We start from the raw sequence: 21,691 nt of genomic DNA on the forward strand, positions 1-21,691 counted from the left end.
AATAGACTCACGTGCGCAACATGGCGGCGTTTCGCTCCAGCGCCCGTCCTCCTGACACGTGACAAGTGAGGAGCCGTAAAGTTGCTTTGTGACGTCACTATCCGAGTCGCACCAAAATCTTGACAAAAAAAGTGGGTTGAAAAATAATTTTAGGGTTTGCATTCAATAAAGTCGTAAATAAATTATTTTTTGTGACGTAATAGAGCCCATGACATACGTCATTAAATTTTATGACGTTTTTACCTGCATTGTGATCTATGGTAGTAGGAATTTGAGCAGTTAACTCTTCCGCTGGGTGAATTTGTAAAAGCTTGGTCGCAATAACCTATAGAAAAACAAGGTAAAGTAAAACGCTAGAAAATTAAACACACAAAAAACACTTTTTTACATTCTTTTTACCTTTGCAGTAAGGAGTCGTATTTGACCAGCTACCGTCTGGCCGGCAGGTGGCGCTCGCGTCGCCGACCAGTTCGTACATTGAGTTGCATCTGAAATTGCATTTTACGCCCTGTTCCTGATGAGAATCTTGCCCGCATTCGACTTTCCCGTTGTCCAGGTTCAGCGGCGGACACGTCAGACCTGTGTGACGTCATAATGGCGGTTAGTTTAAAAAATGCAAAAAAAAACGGTTCAATTGTTTCCCCCTAGAAAAATAACCGCTACATTTCTTGATGACGTAAACCGATTTCGTGACGTCACTTTTACTACGTCATCAAAGGCGGCGTCAAATATAATGCGAATGTTTTAAAATAATTAATTCGATTACTTAGAGTAAAACGAGTACTAAAAAAACTACTCGTGCGAGTTTCCGAATATCCAAGACGTCGTAAAAGCATAAAATCAAACACTAAACACTAACGTTGACAAGATGGTTTCGCTTTGTTCCAGACTCCAGATGGCAAGCACGTGATCTCCGATGAACCAATCAGCTCAAAGCCCTCTTCACACGTGACTTCGGCGATCGAACTAAAAGTGAAAATAGACATTAGGTCACGAGCAGCTGTTTCGAATTTACAAAAACAATCTTAAAATCGATAAACATTCTTGGACTTACCCGTTGTTAACTGAATTTGAGGTAACCACAATTCCATTTTCAATTGTCAAATAAGATGGATTGCATGTTCTCTCTGAAATATAATTATTGTTAAAAGTCGGTGATGGTAATTAATATTTTGAAGATAGGGTAGCATATAGGGTTTATATTTTCAAACACAATAAAATGGAGAACAAAGCCTTTTAAGAACGTTTTAAGTCTTTAAACATTCGATAAACGGTAAACTACTTGAAGCTAGGTCATAAACATATTTAAAAACAGTGTCTTTATTAGCAAGTCGTACTTCCCACTTAAGCAACGTCGTATAGCTATATCGTTTTTTTTAAATTGGCTGTTCAACAACCACCCTCTCCAGTTCACTGATCAACACATTCCTTTCTATTTACCAAATCAATACCGAAACGAAACTAGTAACGACATAATTTAAAGTACACAAATATAAACTGCCGATAAAATTCTTACCGACACACTGTGGGACTTCGTTGGACCAGGTTCCGTCGGCCCTGCACTTCAGGGTCATTTCGCCGGCGACCCGGAAGCCCTCGTCGCACCGGAAACGACAGGATGACCGGAAACGCATGTGGTCGCTGCAAGTCACACTTCCTCTAGGGGGCGCCGACAAACTCTCGCAGCTTCGCTCTAAAAATGTACAAAATCCATCAGTGACGTCAAAAAAAACTAGGTAACGACGTCATCAAAACTAGGCAGTAACGTTATCAAACTACATATTAACGTCATCAAAAACAGATGGTGACGTTATCAAAAACAGATAGTAACGTCATCAAAACTAGATATTGACGTCATCAAAAACAGATATAAACGTCAAAGTGACGTCATATCGAAACTGAATAGTGTAAAAATGATATATGTGGGATTAGGACTTCAAAATATAAAAACAAAGAACTCTTACTTTTACAAACGCCAAGCTCAGGCTCCCATTGGACGACGCCAGGTGTGTCGTCACGGCACGTGCTCTCTCCTGGACCAATCAGATTGGTGCCGACGTCGCACGACAACTGGCAACGGCCGTCGCGAGAACATTCAACCGAACCGAAGGCAAAGTACTGAAAACGCAATAATTTTTTACTACACATTTTAGTGCTTTTTACTACACCAACATTAAACTAGGATCTTTCCAACACGTCAATAAACGTCATAGCTGACGTAGTGGCTGTTACGTTTGCTAAATAATAAATACCTTTTCTGTACAAGCCAAAAACAAAAACATACCATAACTAAGCGCAACATGTAACCTATTCAGCTCTATAACAAACAACTGTGCTCACCGTTGATTGACAGCTGACTCGTTTTGTGCACACTACTGCCTCAACTGACCACTGGCCGCTAGCGAGACAGTGTGCCTCCTGGCGGTCGGCTACCAACACGAAACCAGGGTTGCAGGAATACTCGCATGTGGATGCATAGTTGTTAGAATCACTGCAAACCATTAAACCGTTTTCGAGATCCAAAAATGAGGCCGAACATTCACGTTCTGTAAAAATAGCATACAAAATCAGCTGTTTTTTAACCATTGTTGAAGTTTGGAATTAGGTGTGTTTTATAAACTTAGCTATAGTAATACATAGTAAAATGTTCTTAATGAAAAAATAAGTAACAATTTTTGGGGGAAATAAAAACATTCCGAAGCCCTGATATAATTCTTACTTGAATGCATTTAAAACTAGGTCATTACAACACAACAAAATATATGTGGTGTATGCAGTTGTGGCATCGAACAGATTAGGTGAGGCATGTTTTTAGCCTGTTACTCCCAACAAACTGGAGTACCGTTGGATGGCTACATTAGCCAATACAACCTACCTCTTGTCACCAGCTGCACTGATGAGACCAACATAATGTACTATCTGCATGTTACATAACAAAAGCATATTTACAACCATTTAAACTGACTTACTTTTGCAGGGAGGTAAAACGCCCAACCAGTGGCCCTCTCCGGCACAAGTTATAATGCCATCATCCTCTGTAGTCAACATATATCCTGGATCACAGCTAACTGAAGAACAGGTCGAGTCGAAGGCATTTTCGTTGCTGCATTGAATATGTGTGTATGCTGGTACTTCAGGAGCTGGGCATTGGATTTCTGGAACACACATTGATTTTAGCTAGTGGTGTTTGTAACCCTATATGGACATCGAAGGTTTGACTTAAAAAATCTAATGAGAATTGCGTAGCATATTTAGTAGTGCATGGAAAGCCTCCAGTAGTGGGTTCGAATCCCACTGTAGGACAGATTTTTCTAGTCAATGGCTCGCCGTATGTAAATGCTTTTAAGATGTCTAGATTCGGTTAAACGCCTAATGTTATCCCTTCGTATAGCAACGAAAATGACAGGACAAAATGTAGTCATTTTATACCGGGTTGAAGAAAATCGTCAAAACGACCTAATGAATAAGACTTTTTATTCCCCCTTTTAACTTTCAAGATTTGAAAACTATTGTACTGCACTGTATGCAATTGGATTCGGGGATTAAAAACGGTACACAATCGTAACGTTTGACTGCACTTCGAGTCGCTGTACCAAGTGTAACTTACTTTCGCATCGAGCCATTGGAGGCCACCAGTTCCCATTACGTTGGCATTCTGTCTCCGTTGACCCGTCCGAAGATTTCTGGTAGCCACATTCACATTTCACCGTGCACTTTGACCCAAACGCTGAACCGTTAGTGCAAGTCACATTTCCGTTTTCTACACTCTGTAACAAAAGCAAAAAATACAGATTCAAAAACTTCCGTTTTTGGCAGCATTAAACGTTTGGCCGTTTAAAACCTTAAGTAGTAATAAGTGGTCAGCTTTGGGCAGCACCAGTAGTTCTACTTTCAAATAGTAAACTTGCAAAAGTATAGAAATAAGGGCCTAAATCAACCTTTTTCTGCTGCCCTCTTATACATGATTTAGGTTTTTCAGTTTAGTACTAAGAATGTCTGGTACTAAAAAGCAGGTATTCGAACCCACGATAGCATTGGTTATCGCCTTATTTTTGCAAAACAATACTATGCTATAACACTGCGTTCAAAAGACCAGAATAAAACAAATACCTCTTTCATTTGACGTACTGTCGGTGAGCATTGTGAGGGAACACACATCGGTGGATAAATGTTCCAAGTCCCATTGACGGTGCAGTTGGCAATTGCAACGGTGGTGTCGGCGCCAGTTGAGCGTTGCATCTCGTATCCCGGGAGGCAAATGTAAATACACGCGCTTCCGTACGAATTGTGTTCCGTGCATTGGACGTGTCCATTCGCTATGGAATTGTAGCCCGGCCATTTGCAAGTTTTTTCTACAAAAAATAAATCTTAATTAAAAGAAATCGGTAATTAACAAAAGTATGCGTTTTATTAATTAGTACTTACTTTGGCATTCTGGTAGCGTTCCGACCCACTGGCCATCGGCCTCGCACTTAACGTCATACGTGACGTCATCCAAGCTTCCCGATGACGTCACACGCTCGTATCCGGCCTCGCAGGCGGTCAAGCACACAGACTGGTACCGGAACTGGTCAGTACATTCCAAAGTAGACCGGTCATTTGCTTCTAATGCTGCACAGCTGATTCCTGCATAAAGTATAAAGGATCCATAAAGATCGTACAGCACAGAGGCTGTTCGAGACTATGATAACTTACGTTGACAAAGACCAAGACCGTTGCTCCATTCGCCAGTATGCATACATGCGGTGGAAGGTTCTCCAGTCATTTGGTAGCCATCGTAACACTTCAACATACACACAGAGCCAAATTGGTTCTCACTAGTGCATGTGACGTCACCGCGCTCCTGTGCCTAATTCGCATAAAACAACAACATTATAAGACAGCGGTTCTCAACTTATTTCAGACCAGAGGTCACCAGTTCAATTTAATAAATATCGTGGACCAGTCCATTGTTAAGTGGGTATGAAAATATCCACAAACCACAACAAACATATTGGCTTAAAAAGTATACCTTCAATACAGAATTTCGAGTGATATTAAACAACTGACAACTAACAATAAATAACTTCGATAAGCTTTTTTCGTGTCGAATATTCAACATATTATTAAACTAATTCCTGTTTATCACTAAATATATAATTAGCGTCCTGTGGACCATACAAAAAGTCATCATGGGCTATCAGATAAGAACCACTCGTATAAGACGTGAAGCAATTTTATAAGTAAACAAAAATACACGGACAAAGTAAAAATCAAACAAAAAAAGAGATATATTACCTCAATGAGACTGGTTTCATTTGCTGGACATCTATTATGTTGACACATCGGGGCCAATTCGCTCCATTGGCCGGTTGCCAAGCACTCCGATACAGATGACTGGCCTTGGATCATGTGATAACCTGCGTCACAAGCGTACGTGCACTGCGATTCGTAAAAGTTGAAGTCGGAGCAAATGACGTCACCGTTGATGACGCGAGTTTGTTCTTTTGGGCACTGAATTTCTGTAAATCATGAATACTCAAAATTAAGTCATTATGCTTTGAGTTGAGTTAAGCGATTTACTCAGAAGCACTTACTCTCGCATCTCGGTACGTCACCGCACCACGTGCCATCGCTGCGGCAGGTGATACCGCCTGTGACGTCATACTCGTCTTCGGGGTCGACAATCTGGTATCCGGCTTCACATTTGAGGTAGCAGTGAGATTTGAAGTAATGCTCGTCCGTGCAGGTCAACATTCCATTGGCTGGGTCAGCGAGCGGCTTGCAGCGATTTTCTGTGGAAAAGTTACATAACATTTTTAATCACAAACATTTACAACGCACCAAATTCATCGTATAGCAATGAATAGGCTTAATATGGTTCCTAGTATGATTTTACAGTGTGATTACTTAATAGAGCTACTCATTAGGTAAAGAGTACTTGGACGTTTACTTGTACTTAACCGGTATTTGGTACAACTACTCGCCGAGTTAAGAGTACCCGTTGACACTGCTCGCGGAGTGACGAGTAGCCATATCTACTAGTTGCGAAGTGACTTATTGGCACTATTCGCAAAATAACTTGTGCATGGATGCGCTACTCGCAGAGTGTCTAGTAATCCGCAACAATACTCGAGTACTCGGCCACAGAGCTCTTACATATGATAGGGTGACTCTCCAAGAAAACAAAATGGAACAAAAACAGATAAAAGATTCACTTACTCTCGCAAGTTGCCAAGACGACACTCCACTCTCGGTTATTCTCACAACGGGTGGTGTTGAAGTCGCTCGCTAGGTGGTATCCCTTGTTGCATTTCAGTGAGCACTCGGAATCGTAGAAGGCACCGTTAGTGCAGGTGACTCGTCCGTGAGGTTCAAGCTGCGAAAATACGCCTCTATTAGCTCAATGCTAAAAGACATTTTGGCATTGAAAACTAATTTAGCAATGTTGCTGAATTTATTGGTTTGCAATTACAAGAAAATCTGAGCTTGATGCCGATTTGCGAATTTCTGAAAGCAAGTAGTCTATCCATAAAAGCTTTGTTTAAATATTTTTGACCCTGCAAACACTTGGTTTTCGGTCTCTTATGACGTCACAGCAAGCATGACGTAACTTTGATTTGGGCGCCCAATTTTTCACTCTTAAAAATACTGAGATGAAAATAAAGGTTTTATTTTTTGTTCACGCCCTAACACACAAATATATTCAATCTTAACTTTTGGTGCCCATAAATTTTCTTTAGATTATGTTCAATAAAACCAAATTGCTTTAAAAATTAGAGATTCAGGCCCGTAATTAACAAAAAATCTTACATTCTGTAATTCGGTTTCATTTTGCTGGCACTGCTGGCGTTTGCATGCAGGTGGTTGTTTTACGCTCCACTGCCCTTCGCTGGTGCACGTGACCAACACGGAAGTGACGTCATGCTGATCTTGGGGCACCACTACCTCATATCCGGCAATGCATTGGAACAAACACTGCGACAGGTATAAGTTGCTGTCTGAGCAAGCCACGAAGCCGTTTTCCATTGAATTCCACCCTTCGATAGGACATGCTTTTCCTGTGCACAAACAAAGGTTATTTGTTGTTCGTTTGAAAATACATTTTTTGACTTTATTATGTGTTTCCTAATCGGTATAAAAGCGAGTTTTAACTTAGGCATTACTTAAAACGACGAACTGCTCCGAAAAGTTCTCTTAACATGGTTACCGTTTAGCTTGCGGCACAGTAGTACATTTCGAAAAAAAAGTAGTTTTTAGCGGACCAAATCGCAAAAAAACGTTTTAAAAAAAGTAAATTAACACCTTTTTACGAGTATACACTTCTTTTGCCATCGCGTAAAACAAAATGAGGTGTTATGTTTGATTCGCCCGTGCATATTGCTACAAAAAGCCCATTTTCTGAATCCTAAGACCCGGATACTAGCACAGACGAATCCGGGTAATCGCATAATTCGTTTTATAGCATACAACTTTGTACAAAATCATCAGTCACCAAAACATTTCGGTTTATTTATTAAAATGTCTTGTCAAATTGGAAATGCAACAACCACCATTGCTTACATTTTCCTTATTCCTTAAAACCACACACGACCCAATTTATGAACTAAAATCTGTAATACAACCTACTTTCACATTCTGGTGATCCAGAAATCGTCCAAGTCTCATCTGCCTTGCACAAAGCACTGATTGTCTTTTGCGATTCCTCTGCACCGCTTTGCTCAGTGATCACCATGTCCCAAGATTCCGATGTGAACTCGTAGCCTGCCTGGCAGGTGTACTCGCACCGGGAATTGAACCGATAACCGTTGGAACATGTCAGGTTGCCAAAGAATGGCTCAGTCAGCTGCTGACATTCAATCACTAAAAACACAGTTTCAAAGATGAATTAATAGATTTAAACGTAAACAAACACGTTTTGTTTGAACTTACTTTCACAGCGTCCGAGTGAAGCATTCCACATTCCCGTGTTTGTGCACGTGGTCGACTCGTAGCCAATCACGTCGCTTCCCTTATCACACGTGACCGTGCAGGTCGAGCCATATCTATTTCCTTCGGTACAAGTTACATTTCCAGTCTCGTGGGCCTAAAAGCAGCAACCACAATTATTACGTCATAGTGGCGTCATGGGGTCTTTCTTGACGTCATACTTTTATATGTTAAAAACAAAAACATAAAAAAGTAAAAGAATGATTTTTTAAATTTTATTGTATTGCTTCCTGACGTCATCATATTAGTGACGTCATTACTCACCTCTACGAAGTCTTCGTCGTCATGGTTGCACGTGACCTTTTCGCAGATTGGAACCTCGTTCGTCCACGACGCATCGGCAAGGCATGTGGCGGTCATGATGTCATCGGCAATGACGTCATTGTTGAAGAAACGGTAGCCAATGTCGCACTGGTAGGCGCACACCGATTCAAACAGGTTTTCTTCCGAACAGAGGACGGTTCCGTGGTCAATGGAGGTGTAGTCGATGGCACATGTTATTTCTAAACAGTTTTACGATATTTAAATATTAGTTCCGTAACGAGATTTGTGCTGTCAAGCGAAGCAGTGCAATTAATTAAGAGCAGTGATTCTCAAACGCGGCTCTCAGGGCCGCATGGCTCCCAACTACGTATTTTGCTGCTTCTGAGGTCTCGTTTTTTTTGCGGCTCTTTACACACTTAAAAAAACTACCATTTGGCCCCGGCAATAAAACAGTTTGAGAATCACTGACTAAGAGGCTTTCAAAAAAGTTAATCGTGTTAGTGACTCACTATTGCAGTGTGGGGCTTCGTTCGAGAAAGTTCTGTCCGCTTGGCAAGTTGTATTGGCTTCTCCCACCAAAATATAACCTGCGTCACACTCAAATTCACACACCGATTCAAACAGGTTGCTGTTCGAACACGAGAGAGCGCTGTTTGCTGGCCGCTCTAGCGCCTCACAGTGGACTCCTGTGAATAAAGTAAAAAGGTTTAAAAGTTGGTTTAATGATTGAATTTTATCGTGGAAAAGTTAAAAATGTTCTCACTTTGGCATGAACCTATCTCTGCGTTCCAAGTGGCTGAAGCCAGACATGTGACCGAGTTGGGTCCGCCAATCAGCTCATAGCCTTGTGGGCACGTGACAGAGCAATTAGATTGGTACAAATTGCCATCGGTGCATGTTACGTTTCCAATCATATCGGCCTAAAAAGTATGAAAAAAATATTTAATGTAAAAATACATTATTAAATTAAACATTGCAGTCTAAATGTAAATATTTCTTTTTGATGGAGATTTTGAACAATGGTTATACAATAATGAATATATAACAGTAATTACTGGAACTTTTAAGGCAACATATATTTACTACAGTTGAAAATTTCAGCAACTAAGATATGTTTAATAATTTTTTTCAAGAGCATTTTAGATAATTAACACATCACGTAAGCCACTTTTAAAGTCCGTGCATAGTGTAACTTGATGATTCATTCATAAAAAAATAAATTTCATTTACGTTTTCCACACAATTAAAACAAAAAATACATTTATTGGTTTCTGACCTTTAGCAAGCTTGGGTCATTTCGTGGGCATTTCTTTTTCGAGCAAGTCGGTTTAGAACTGGACCAGGTCTTAGTTTCGGTGCACAGTGAGCTGTTTATATCCTGTTTTGCCATTTCATATCCACTGTCACAAGAGTAACTACATACGGAACCGAATCTGTTGCTTTCAGTGCAATCTGTTTCACCGTTTTCCAATTCAAGATAGGACCTCGGGCAGCTAATTTCTGAGGTAAAAATATTTTTTGATAAATATTGTATAAAAATAAGTTTAATTTTTTACAGCATTTTATGATACATGTCTATTTTTTTGGAATAAATTTTTGGAAAAATTTATACGCAAGTGTTTCATAAAATATTTTTTGTTTCAAGTAACGTTGTTTGTTTTAAAATTGATAGCTTTAAAACAACTGTGAAAATTACAAAATAATACGCAAACTGACTGCTTGATAAATTTCTAACCATTTCTAAATAAACCACAAAAGTGTTTCACCAATATTTTTTTGCGGATATCATAAATTAGTAATTAAACGAAGTAAGCTAAACAATATTATAACAACAATAAAAAATGTTTCACAAAATATTTTTTACATTACTTACTATAACAGTCTGGCATAGGTGCGGTCCACGACTTATTTGCCTGGCAAACACTAGAGGAAGAACCTTCCATTTCGTAACCTGAGTTGCATCGGAATTCACAGATGGAAAGGAAAAGATTTTCCTCTGAACATTCCATTCCACCGTCAGTCAAGGAACCGTATGCTTCACAGGCAATTTCTAAAAAAAAGATTACAAAAATCAGACAGAGAGTAACACAGGATTATTTTAAATGGAAAAAATTCTGGTTTATAGCAGGTCAGTCTGTATATGTCCTTAACCAGAATTATTTGCACAGTAAACCTCGGTTCAAACGGATTCGGTTAATCCCGTTTGCCTAATTTGGACAAAACTTGGTACAATATAAATGATTTGTAATGTGCTAAGCCTTTAACTACAACAGGTAATCCGGATCTTCGCCTAACCCAGTGGTTCTCAAACTGTGGTACGCGTACCACTAGTGGTACGCCGGAACTTTTCAGGTGGTACGCAAGTAACTTTCTGCGATACCTAATTTAAGTCCAATCTAAAATTGAAACTCAACTGATCAGCCCTGGTTTGGGCGAAACTCGTGTTTTGGACATTCTTTTGAAATTTCTAAATATGCTTGCCAGGTTAAGAAAATGGACTTATTTCGCGGTATATCCATTAAAACAGGATTTTTAGGACATTAGGTGCGGTACGCAGCGATACAAAAAATTGTTAGGTGGTACGCGACCCGGAAAAGTTTGAGAACCACTGGCCTAACCGGACAAAATATTTGGTCCAAAGGGGTCCGGATTAACCGAGGTTTACCGTACTTGTAAAATTGTGTTTTCCACTTTTAAATTTAAGTTTATTTTTTAATTTTTTATTTCTATGTATTTCACTTACTGACGCAATAACCAAGGGTTGGTTCCCATTCGGCGTTTTCGTTACAGCGAGTCCGATCGCTAGTGCCATCAATCAGACGATAGCCGGAGTCACACTCCAGTGAGCACACAGAATCGAACACGTGACCTTCTGTGCACGTGATCACTCCGTTGCGATCAGCCTAAAATTTGTGTTCAGTTTTAATGCAAGTGATATGTTTGTGACGTAATAATTTTGTGATGTCAGAACCGCACTTTTTTCTCACATGACGTCACAATAATTTTTTTCTTACTTTTTTGACAATTTTTTTGTGACGTCACAGAAAACTTTATTTTTTCTTTGTTACGTCACAATGACGTTGTTGATTTTCGAATGTAAAAAAGCCGCCTTTTACCCTTGTAAAATCTTGATTGTCGCTTGGGCAAATTTTCTTTTCGCATGTTGCCTTCGCTTTGTCCCAAGTCTGGTCGTCCTGGCATTGTGCTCTGGCGCTCCCAGCGGTAATCTCGTACCCGGCGTCACACACGTATTCGCACACCGATTCAAACAGGTTCGATTCTGTACACTCGGTGGCGCCATTTTCAATAGACAAGTGAGCACTGTGACATTCCGTTTCTACACAAAATATTATTATTTTCAATTTTCAAAATTAGAAACATAATCAAATTTAATATCATTTTTGCAGATACTGTATGTTACCGACAAAGCATTTTATTGTAAGTTTCGTTTTAAGTATTTTAAAGCAACAAATTTCGTAGCAACAGTTTCTAACTCTAAAATCATTACCATAAAACTTCGCAATTACAGACAAAAGTTTCAAAATGACCGCATTTAAACAAGAATAAAACAACAATAACATCAAGTTATATCTACATGGTATTGACTCTACATTTAAATGTGTATAAGCTTACTATGACAGGCTGGTAGTTCAACGGTGAAAGTTCGGTCAGCTTGGCAGGTAGAAGTCGATTCTCCTTTAAGCTCGTAACCGGCGTCACACCCGAATGAGCACACTGACATGTAACGGTTTGCGTCATCACACGTGACTTGGCCGTTTTCGAGAGCGCTGAAAGCTGGGCATCGAATTTCTGGAAAAAAATGTAAAAACGTAATACTGATGTACAAATATCAGCCAAAAGTTAAATTTATTAAATAGTAGGCCTACATTCCTAATTGTTTGTTTTTTTGAAATGTTTAACAAAAAGTGATATTTTTTGAGAAAAACAATTATTAGCTAAAAAAAATAACTCTCTGTGCGAAAAATTGCGTAAAATACTGATGTAAAAATGTAAATACAAAAAGTGGAATTTACTAATTAGTAAATTACTTTTTATTATTTATGTAAAAAAGTAAAAAAAAATTCGAAAAATAAATATATTAGTATGAAAAACAACCACATTTTCTCCCATATGTTTACGTCAGTGGACAAAATGACGTCATTATTCAATACATTTCACTCGTGACGTCAAGTCTAATTTATGTGTCGTCACTTACTTTGACAGAAACCAAAATTGTCGTCCCAATTCTGATTTGCCAGACAAGTCGTCTCTCCAATTCCATCAGTTAGTTCGTAACCCTCGTTGCAAGTCAGTGTACATTCTGATTCAAATCGAACTTCATCCGTGCAATGGACAATGCCATTTTTCAAAGCCTGATGTATAAAAGTAAAACAGATAGAATTTGACAAGTGGGCTTATGCTTGTCCTGTTCTTTTTACAAGCTTTAAACGGGTTTTCAACGAACTTTAAGGTAATCATCTGTGGCTCAGGTTTAAATACTTTCTGTGTGAAGATAGATTTTAGCCTGTGCCTTGCCATTAAGGATTGCTTGGGGGACATGCTTGACTCGGTACACTACCTTTAATGGGCCCGCTGGACTGTGATTTATATATGAGTATGTCGTGCAAAAAATATATATTTACACTTATCACATGTTCGAATTGAAGCTGTAAGAGTTTTTGAACGAGCTTCTTGAAACTTAAAATGAAAAACATTTTATCCTAGTTGGGGATATACAACAACAATTTGTAAAATGACACTATTTTATTGCGTGTTTTATGCGATTTTTTACTTATTACCCTGATGAGGATTTTTCGCTACTCAAAGTGGCCCTTCATTTCACTGATGGTGACATAAGCATTTGCCGAAACGTTTGAGCAAAAAAGCATGTCGCTTGTTACGTCTATTTGGGCCGTTATTTTCATAATTAAACTATATTGGCTTCATATACTATATTCACTAGACAGCGACAGTTTATAGGAGTGTTTAACTGTTTTACCAACCTGCAGTAATACCGGATCGGAATGGGAACACAATTTCTTCACACACATCGGCTCGTCCTGGGCGTCCCAAGAGTACGTCACTTGACACGTCGCCTTGGCAACGCTCCCTGACGTCATCTCGTAACCAGCGTCACAGCGATACGTGCACACCGAGTCAAACTTGTTAGTGTTGCTACAGGTGGCTTGACCATTCTCAAGAGTAGTAAATGACATTGGGCAAATTATTTCTGGAAACGCCAAAAAGGGTGTGATTTCTATGGTGTATTATATTTCTATGTCATTACATTTTTTTTCATTTATACTTAGTTGATTGGAAACACTATTTTTTTGATTTGAAACAAACTGATTGGGAACACTTGGTCAATTCACTTCACAAAACTAGTTTAAAATCTGCTTTAAGCTCGCAAAGTGGTATTAAAGTAGCGGTTCCCAACCCGGGAGGAATTCTTTTAAAAGGAGAAATTTTAAAATTTAAGGGGACGAATTTACTTCAATTTCTACATATGGTTTGAAAGTAGACACTTAAGCTCTAGGAATATAACCTGTAAAGTTGATACAACAGCCAATTTGAAATGATCTTTGTATGTTTTATCATTTACTATGTAGTATATTGAAAATGAAAATGTTTTAAATTGTAACGTGAGGAACTCGACGAAAAAAGTTGGGAACCACTGGTATGTAGTTTAACTGTTGCGGTTCACTGACCACAACTCGTTTAAACCCTCTTTAATCTTACAAAATAGCAGAAATTTCAATAACATACCTTTGCATGTAGGAAGCTCATCGCTATACGTTTTATCCGCTTGGCACGAAACAGAAGGTGTTCCGATTCTTTCGTAGCCGCGGTTACAAGTCACCGTACATGTGGATTCGAATCTAAACGAATCCGAGCACTCCATCTCGCCGTTAGAGGGCGCTGTTAGCGGTCCGCATTCGATCTCTGAAATACAACGAAATAAATTTTGTTTATTTTTTAATAAACTTCGTTTTTGGTACCTCCTTAATTCTAAATTGTCGTATGCAATTAACCGGAATATGCAACAGACCGTTATGCAATAAAACGGAATCGTTCTGTACAAAAAAATACTTTAAGTGATTGAAAATACAAAAATAACATACTTTCGCAATATCCCAAAGTCGGTGCCCAGTCGGCGGACGCAGTGCAGCGTGTCGTGTCTGGACCAATCAGACGGTAGCCTGCGTGACACGTGACAGAACACTGAGAACCGTACCAGGCCGATTCAGAGCAGACCACATCTCCATTCAATTTTGCCTGCAATGTTAAACAACGAGATTAGCATCTTCTACGAAGTTTATTGGGGACGAATAAAAACTTTTTGAACTGTTAGGGGGTGAATTCGTAAAGAAAGCTACTATATAATTTATTTTAACCTGCAAAAACGGTAATTCATTTTAACCTACAACACTGGAAACACTTTGGCTTGCTATAATAAAAACCAAATAATAGTTAATTTCAGAAACCAAAGTCAACTTGTAAGTTAAATATAATAAAGTTCCAATAGCATTTATTTCATTTTTACCATACCAAACAAATATCGAAAATTTTCTTATAACGTCACATTGTCTTACTTTCGTCAGAGCCCCGTCATGTTGAGAACACTGCTTGCGTTTACAATAGGGAAGTTCCCCACTCCATGTCCTGTCGGCCCGACACGTCATGACCATGACGTCATCGCTGTCTTCGGTGTCCGCGTCAGGCGAGCTTGTCATCTCGTAGCCCGGGTCGCAAACGTAGACGCACTGGGATTCGAACCGTAGACCGTCGGAACATGTGGCACGGCCGTTCTCGAGGTTTAAGTGAGAAGACGGGCACTGGATTTCTGCAGCAAGGTAATGTAGTTTAGCAATTTTTGTTTCAATTTTTTAAACATTTATGCTTACAAAATGCAGACGTACTTTCTATTTGTATTTCATTCTATAAAATTTCGAAAGTTATATAATTTTTTTTAAATTTTTTCAACGGGGGGAGGGGGGTGTATTTCAACATAATTTTTTATAAAATCGAAACATAAATATATTCTTTAATATTCATTTTTGTTGATCTTAGGCAAAAAAATAGGTTTCAGTACGCAATAAAATGGAATTTGCAACTAACCGGAATTTTGTGTCCAAAAGTCTCAATAAACCCAGCTTTTACAGCTTTAAAAACTATTCTTGACCTCAAAACTGTAAAAAAGACAAAATCTTACTTTCGCAGTGAGGTTGGGGGTTTGAGAAGGTCCTGTCCGCTTGACAAGTTGATGTAGATTCTCCAACTAAGTCGTATCCGGGAACACATGTGAATTCACACACTGATTCGTACGAAAAGTGATTGTTACATTGCAAAATTCCGTTCCTAAAGTTGCTGAAGGCTGGACACTGTACCCCTATAAAAGTTAGGATCTTTTTTTAGGATTCAATCGTTTGAATTTCTCTGTAATAGTTTTAAAAACGATATAAAACCGTCTATAATAGGCTATGAAACAATCATTAAATTAAATGAGTTGTTTCAAAAATAGTTAGTTAAGTTTATGAATGTAAATTGATAATTTCTAAAAAGAGATAATATTGTTACACTAGTACCGTGTAACGCTATCATTTAAAAAATCGTTTGTCATGAAATTGTACTTGCGTAGCATTCAAAAACAAAAAACATATTTATCTCGTTATGGAGTTAAGAAGAGTTTTTAACTCGTTTTTGAACCCTTTTTTATTTTATTTTTATTAACAAGACAAATGCATTTAAAGTCAAAATATTGAAAAGAAAAATACAAAATTAGGCACTTTGGCTCTATTGGTTACATGAGCCTAAAAATCTTCACTTAGACTCCTATAGAAATTATTTTTTTAAATACGGTCGCTTACTTTGACAAACACCGAGTTGCTCCAACCACTGCCTTCGATTCCCACATTCGGTGGTTTCCCCGCCATCGACGAGTTCATAGCCTACGTCACAGGTCACAGTGCAAAGAGATTGGAATAATTCTCCGTCAGTGCAAGTCACATCGCCGTTGGGACGCGTCTGGAAAAAAATAGCAAGTTTTGTAAACTGATTACGGTAGCGTAGGTAATCCCCCTTTACTCATTCTCAAAAAACCTACCGCGTTCAAAAACTCAGCAGTGGGAATGCACGAATGCTTAACACATGTTGGTTCATTGATATCCCACTGTGCTGAAGCCATACACTTGCTTGTAATAGAATTTCCAGCACCACCTTTAGTAGCGTTCATTAATCGAGCGATTCGCGCCTTTCTAGTAAATTCTAGAACAGTTTCGGTGTCAAATTCGTAACCCAGGTTGCAAGAGGCAGCGCACCGCGAATCGTAGAAGCTTTCGTCGGTGCACGTGACCTCGCCGTGGCCAATCGACATGCGCGAATCGTCACACGTGACACCTGAGCGAAGAGTGATGTTTAAAGGTGAGGTGACAAAAAATTGAAATAAAAACAAAATTTAAAGGAAAACTGGAAAAGATATATTTTGAAGGAAAGCTGTAAATATATAATTCCATGTGTTTTTTGAAACAGTTTAATTTTAACGAAATTATAACCGTGTAAAAATATTAGTTTACAAATAAAAACAAATCATACTATTGAAACATCGAATAGCGACTCCAATAAAAGTAAAACATGTACTTACGTTGACATTTAGGAGCTCTTTCGCTCCACGTCCTGTCGGCTTGGCAACGAGACATGCTCTGACCAATCATATCGTGTCCTACTTCACACGTGACCACACAAGTTGAACCGAAAATATTTCCGTCAGTGCACTCTATGCTGCCATCGCGCGGAGCCTTCCGAACGGGGCATTTTACCTCTGTAAGGATTCAATTTTAGTTTGTGACGTCATAGTTACGTTTCGTCACTGTTTTATTACGTCATAAAATTAAAATACCACATAAAAATGTAAAAAATAAAAAATGTATCGTTTAGTATATTTTACGATGCAATGTGTGACGTCACAGATTACACTGTGGGTGGGTGACGTCACAATATTGCTACGTAATACTTGCGGATGACGTAATGCACATTTTTAGCATCGTCGTTTGCTTACTTTCGCAATGTCCGAGAATTTGTGACCAGGCACGATTGTGGTTGCATGTGGTTCGGGCTGGACCAATCAGATCGTAGCCTGTTGGACACGTGATCGAGCAGGTCGACTCAAAAAAGTTGCCTTCCGTGCATGTGATGTCTCCATTTGGGCGTTGCTATAACACATAAAACTTATAATTTTTTGACTTATAAAGTATTATGAGTTATGTTACGTTAAGTACAAAAAAACTTACAAAGATTGCAACTTTTATAAAACAAAACAAGACTAAAAAAGCGAACATTTTTACTTAAGCACTTACAGTTCCCATTATATCGGCTGCTGGGTCACAAACAACCTTCTCACAAGTGGGCGCCTCGGAGCTCCATGCTGCGTCACTGCCACATGTTGCAATGGGAATAACGAAAGCATTAGCTGGGATGCCAACATATTTGTAACCGGCATTACAGAAATAACGACAGACGGATTGGAAAAAGTTTCCTTCATTGCATGAAGCTCGACCGTTCTGCAGTGAAGTCTGGCTGGCAGGGCATTGGATTTCTGCAGATATTATACAATTTGTTATATTGGTAAATTTAAAGTCTTTTTAGAGCTATAGCCAGGGTTGCCATACCGTCCTTATTTCTAAGATTTGTCCTTATTTTGAAGGGCTATGTCTTAGAAAAGTTCATTGTCCCTATTTCTAAGAAATGTCCTTATTTTTTACTTGAGTCCTTCTTTTGTCTTATTTTCAACAATTATGAGTCAAATCCCTGCTACAAGTAAAAGTAAACCAAGCCCTGAGCTGTTGTGAGATGCACGAAACATTTTCTACGAACAAGGGGTTGCTGGAACAGATTGTTTCTGGGCAAAATATTGCATATGATATGTCATGGCTCGTATAAATGCAAAGATTTGTTCACAAACGCTTGCTTTGTTTCGTATGAAAATTTGATTTTTGCGGTTGTCCTTATTTTTGGTTTCAAGTCGATGGCAACCCTGGCTATAGCCGATATATTGGATTAATAGAAATACTACGCACGCAAAACGGCCCTCGGTGTATGTAAACATAACAACTTGTTTGGGAACCAAACAACGTAAAGAAAACAATTCCGTCACTAACTAATAAAGTAGCTTAACATTTTTTAAAATAAAAAAAAAATAAGATTGAAAATAAAGCATTTAAAACCGTTAAATTTTGTTTCATTTTGTTTTAGGTGTTAAAAGTTTTAAATTTCGAAAACATTTGATGACTTCATATATATTTATGCAACCCGACGTCATAAAAATCACGTCAGTGTTCACCACTACGACATATCTAACCAATAATCACAACTTAAAACAGTTTGAAACACTTTTTGTTTAAAAGTCCAGACTGGGGTTCGAAGCCACGATCCTTCGATCATAAAATGCCAAAAAAACTTACTTCTGCACTTGGGTACGGCGTTCGTCCAAGTCTTATCGTGACTGCAAGTGGTTATTTCTTCTCCAATCATCTCATATCCCTCATAGCAGGTGCTCATACATATAGACTCGTATCGATATTGGTCACCACAAATTATCTGGCCGTTAAAGGGCGCCCGCAAGCTAGGGCAATTTACTCCTGCAGAAAACAAAAGGAATTTTAGACAAAGCAAAAACGGACATTTTTGAATAAATTTCATAAAAAAGCAACTTCTGTTTTTGAACTATGAACATGTATAAACCCTGAAGCTAAGTAAGCATAAAGAAAGCATCCACAACAAGCATATTGACTTGAAATGTATTCCCTCAATACAGAATTTCGAGGAGTGATATCAAATAACTGACAGCTAACAATAAATGCTCAATAACTTGGATAAGTTTTGTTTGTACTGAATATTCAATAACTTATATTCAAATAATTTCAGTTTATCACTAAATATAATTAACGTCCTGTGGACCACCCAAAAAGTCATCTCGCCCTATGTTTGTTAAATGCTGATCACTTGTTTATATTCACAATGCTTGACTTACTTTGGCAAGTAGCTTGTGCTTGATCCCAGGAACCATCTTCACTACATGTGAGCTCTGATGCGCCATCGCGTGGCTCGTAACCAGCAACACACGTGATCAGACAAACGGAACCGATCGAAAATGCGTTGGTGCACACTAGAATGCGCTGTGGATCCGGAGTCAGATCAGGACAAACGATTACTGTGTAAAATAAAAACAAGATTAAAAAAATGTATATTACTTTAAGTTTATAACTTTAAATTGGGTTTTAAGCCGTAGATTTTTGTATTCTATTATGTCATAATGACAAAAATTTTAACCTGAAAGTCTGCAACAAAAACACAGTTCGTAAGCCACAAGCTTAAAAAGTACAAAAACCGCTGGTATTGGATCACAAGCAAAGTCAGGTCGTAAGAATTGAAAATACGGCTTACATTTGCAAGTCTTTCCGTCGGATTGGAGTTGATAATTTTCGTCACAGGAGCACATAAAACTTCCATATACGTTTGCACAATCTTGGTCGCAACCACCGTTGGAGAAATCACATTCGTTGGTGTCTGGGTAAAAAAGTGCACATTTTAGAAGGTCTCCAATGTTTTTACATGCAGCATTTCTTTAATATGTTGCAAGACACCTCAAATTGCATCTATATATTGCAAGGCCAGCATATTCTTAGGCCTTCCAAAAATGTTTAGAATGTTTATTGTTTTTAAAAACCAGAAATTCCATATATTGTTTTTTTTAAAACCAGAATTCCATACGTATGCTGCAAGGTTTCCAAAAATGGTTAGAAGTAATTAATGCATTTTTTTTAATTGCAGTATTTTTTATGTACTTTGCAAGGCCTTTATGTAGTATTTCATGCATGTATTGCAAAGCCCCCCTCCCAGAAAAATACACAAAAACGATTAATGTCGCATTGATTAAATGCTGTATTTTACCTGTATATCGCCAAGCACCAAAAATGCATAAAAACGATTTTTATAGCACTATTTTTTGCGTTTTTGCAAAGCCCTAATAAAACAAAAACAATGAAAAATGCAATTTTTATGCAGTACTATATCTGTATATCTCAATGCCTTAAAAATGCAAAAAAGAGCAATGCGTTTTAAATTCAGTATTCAATTATTAAATTGCAAGGCTTTGAGTCAGGCCCGCAGTAACCTTTTACGATGACGTTACGTCTTTGAGACAGACAAGGCTATGCACTTTACTTATGGTTAATTCGTGACCGTCATTAACCTTTTGCGGCATTGTAGGTCATGACCTTCATTAACCCTTAAAGTCGTGACCGAGCTCCATTACCTTCGCACACGATCTGTGATGACGTCTCCCATTCCCCTTTGTCGCCGCAAGTGGCAGAACTGCCTCCAGTAATTGTGAAACCAGCACTAAAGAAAAATGAGTGAATTTTAAACTTTGATTTTGTAACAAAAAATATAAATAAATTGAATTGTATTTTTTGGTGTACTTTGTACAGTCTTAAAGAGTAACTAACTAGGAATCAGAATTGAGAAAAAAAATAACCGATTTTATTTAGTTTGTAGTCAGTTCTTTTCCTTTAGGTCACAGAAAAATATTTACAACAATTAAAGACGTTTTAAAATATGGCACTTAAAAGCATTAAAGCTCACTCCCTACATTTTTTCCACGAGAGAAACGATTTAGGCTTTATCCAATTAAACACATTAAAGTTATGATAGGTTTATAGTTACAGAAAATAATCATAAGTTTGCTTTAATACCTGGTGGTAGCTAATACTTTGCAAATCGGGAAGTACAGTTAGTGTGCAATGCAAGTGAAATATAAAATGTTACCTGCAGGAAAGTGGGCATTCAAAGTCGACGAAAAAGTTGTTGAATCTTGGATCCCTTATGGATTTTCCACATTCATAAATAAAATGTTCTTGTGTGGGACGTGATGGAGCTTTGCAAATGACAACTGAAAAAAGGGGAAAATTAAACTATAAAAAATCTTTGTTAAACATGTACACCAATAACAAGTCTACAGTTACGATTAATTGGGTGAAGTAGTCGTTTAGAGCAAAATTTTAAAGCAGCGGTTCCCAAGCGGGGAGGAATTTTAAAACTTGAGGGGAGGAATTAACCTTAATTTGTTCATGTGATTTGTAAATATACACTTATGCTATGTGAATATAACCTGTAAAGTTGATAAAAGTTTCAATTTAAAATGATCTTTGTATGGTTTAGCATCTACTATGTATTATACTATGGAGGAATAAAAATGTGTGAATTATTAAGGGAGGAATTCGTCAAAAGGTTGGGAACCACTGCACCAAAGTATTGATATTGAGAGTCAAGTTGTATGGGGCTATTCAGTTTTATAGTACTTTTGCTCAACACCGACTCTTATGTCATGTGCATTTAATAAAAGTTAAGCCAATTACTTCTATCCTATCAAGAATTCTTAATCCATCAACTACATTTAATTTAA

At 38.1% G+C, this 21,691-nt stretch overlaps 1 protein-coding gene across 1 annotated transcript in view; it reads right to left on the minus strand.

The window, feature by feature from the left end:
* LOC145228561 (sushi, von Willebrand factor type A, EGF and pentraxin domain-containing protein 1-like) overlaps positions 1-21,691 on the minus strand; it is a 50,758-nt gene that overhangs the window by 10,581 nt on the left and 18,486 nt on the right. Inside the window, exons 16-58 of the mRNA XM_080093648.1 lie at positions 21,055-21,178; positions 20,543-20,628; positions 19,672-19,794; positions 19,259-19,438; positions 18,690-18,866; positions 17,586-17,824; positions 17,288-17,441; positions 16,874-17,050; positions 16,337-16,629; positions 16,101-16,257; positions 15,446-15,622; positions 14,826-15,076; positions 14,355-14,508; positions 13,999-14,175; positions 13,236-13,462; positions 12,449-12,605; positions 11,866-12,042; positions 11,349-11,569; positions 10,976-11,135; positions 10,106-10,282; positions 9,509-9,732; positions 8,996-9,152; positions 8,742-8,918; positions 8,233-8,471; positions 7,912-8,065; positions 7,609-7,842; positions 6,793-7,040; positions 6,202-6,358; positions 5,577-5,774; positions 5,278-5,501; positions 4,696-4,849; positions 4,426-4,626; positions 4,111-4,352; positions 3,608-3,767; positions 2,970-3,155; positions 2,341-2,546; positions 1,965-2,118; positions 1,517-1,693; positions 1,055-1,127; positions 860-966; positions 400-579; positions 244-325; positions 12-118 (exon numbers count right to left, since the gene is read on the minus strand). Coding sequence (XP_079949774.1) covers positions 12-118; positions 244-325; positions 400-579; positions 860-966; positions 1,055-1,127; positions 1,517-1,693; positions 1,965-2,118; positions 2,341-2,546; positions 2,970-3,155; positions 3,608-3,767; positions 4,111-4,352; positions 4,426-4,626; positions 4,696-4,849; positions 5,278-5,501; positions 5,577-5,774; positions 6,202-6,358; positions 6,793-7,040; positions 7,609-7,842; positions 7,912-8,065; positions 8,233-8,471; positions 8,742-8,918; positions 8,996-9,152; positions 9,509-9,732; positions 10,106-10,282; positions 10,976-11,135; positions 11,349-11,569; positions 11,866-12,042; positions 12,449-12,605; positions 13,236-13,462; positions 13,999-14,175; positions 14,355-14,508; positions 14,826-15,076; positions 15,446-15,622; positions 16,101-16,257; positions 16,337-16,629; positions 16,874-17,050; positions 17,288-17,441; positions 17,586-17,824; positions 18,690-18,866; positions 19,259-19,438; positions 19,672-19,794; positions 20,543-20,628; positions 21,055-21,178 — 7,629 coding nt within the window. The remainder of the gene's footprint in view (positions 1-11; positions 119-243; positions 326-399; positions 580-859; positions 967-1,054; positions 1,128-1,516; positions 1,694-1,964; positions 2,119-2,340; positions 2,547-2,969; positions 3,156-3,607; positions 3,768-4,110; positions 4,353-4,425; positions 4,627-4,695; positions 4,850-5,277; positions 5,502-5,576; positions 5,775-6,201; positions 6,359-6,792; positions 7,041-7,608; positions 7,843-7,911; positions 8,066-8,232; positions 8,472-8,741; positions 8,919-8,995; positions 9,153-9,508; positions 9,733-10,105; positions 10,283-10,975; positions 11,136-11,348; positions 11,570-11,865; positions 12,043-12,448; positions 12,606-13,235; positions 13,463-13,998; positions 14,176-14,354; positions 14,509-14,825; positions 15,077-15,445; positions 15,623-16,100; positions 16,258-16,336; positions 16,630-16,873; positions 17,051-17,287; positions 17,442-17,585; positions 17,825-18,689; positions 18,867-19,258; positions 19,439-19,671; positions 19,795-20,542; positions 20,629-21,054; positions 21,179-21,691) is intronic.

Source organism: Phallusia mammillata, chromosome 5 (assembly GCF_965637545.1).
Source record: "Phallusia mammillata chromosome 5, kaPhaMamm4.hap1.1, whole genome shotgun sequence".
NCBI classification, from domain to species: domain Eukaryota; kingdom Metazoa; phylum Chordata; class Ascidiacea; order Phlebobranchia; family Ascidiidae; genus Phallusia; species Phallusia mammillata.